This window comes from Scylla paramamosain, chromosome 17 (assembly GCF_035594125.1).
Source record: "Scylla paramamosain isolate STU-SP2022 chromosome 17, ASM3559412v1, whole genome shotgun sequence".
Taxonomy (NCBI): Eukaryota; Metazoa; Arthropoda; class Malacostraca; order Decapoda; family Portunidae; genus Scylla; species Scylla paramamosain.
In genome coordinates this window covers 7,306,599-7,307,500 of record NC_087167.1, presented here as the reverse complement: position 1 = coordinate 7,307,500, position 902 = coordinate 7,306,599, and the positions used below count along the sequence as shown (strand labels likewise).

At 45.0% G+C, this 902-nt stretch overlaps 1 protein-coding gene across 1 annotated transcript; it reads right to left on the bottom strand.

Moving 5' to 3' along the window:
- Positions 1 to 49: 49 nt before the first annotated feature.
- Positions 50 to 603, bottom strand: LOC135108601 (high mobility group nucleosome-binding domain-containing protein 5-like). Its single transcript, XM_064019760.1, has 2 exons — positions 402 to 603; positions 50 to 312 (listed from the first exon to the last, which is right to left on the bottom strand). The coding sequence occupies exons 1-2, from the start codon at positions 601 to 603 to the stop codon at positions 50 to 52; spliced, it is 465 nt and encodes a 154-aa protein (XP_063875830.1).
- Between the last annotated feature and the right edge of the window lie 299 nt (positions 604 to 902).

Here is a 902-nt window from a genome sequence, read left to right as displayed (position 1 = left end):
TCTACTACTACAACTATTACTCTCTTGGCCCTTGACGGAGCCTAACCTTTCAGCCCGAGCCTCTACCATACAACTGACACCGCCACAAGAATCCAAAGGAACAGTACACAGGTGGCCGCTCGCAGCTCCTTCTACCCAAGTTTTCCTCCATAATATCAACGCGATAGTACTCAGACACGTTCCTTTCCTCCTTAGGGACCCTCTTCGCCTCCACCTCCAGCGTCAACATCTCACTATCCTCCCTCTTCTTCTTGGTCTGGTCCTCATAGTCTTCCTTACCCTCTTTCCTCTTCTCTGTGCGGTCCTTATCCTCTACTTTCAGTCTTCATCTTCTTGACGTGGCTCAAGTGGTCTTGCATATCTTTCTCTTCCCTCTTCTTATTGTGATCCTTAACCTCTACCATCCTTCAGTTTTCTCTTCTTCTGGTTCTCGTAGTCTACTGTAACCTCTCCATTCGTATTCTTATTGTGATCGTTAACCTCTTTAGCATCCTTCAGTTTTCTCTTCTGGTTCTCGTAGTCTTTTGTATCCTCTCCCTTCGTCTTTTTAATGCGATCCTTAATCTCTTTACTCCCTTCTGTCTTCTTGTGGTTCTCCTCCATTCTTTTTTACCTGTGTTCTTTAACCTCTTTGCATCTCTCCATCCTCTCTTTTTTGTCGTGTTTCTCTTAGTCTTCACTTCCCGGTCGTTTTCTCATCTTAGTGTTGGGCGCCGCTGCGGTGCGTCAAAACCTCCACCAGTGTTCTTAAACATCTCGCCGCCTCATCTCAACTTTCTAACTGGCTCTAATGGAAGTTACTGAGAGTTTCATGACTATTTTCATGATTCCAGTGATAGTTTAACAAGTGCTCTTCATCATCAATGGGAGAGACACGGAAACCTAACTTGTCATCTCTGTAG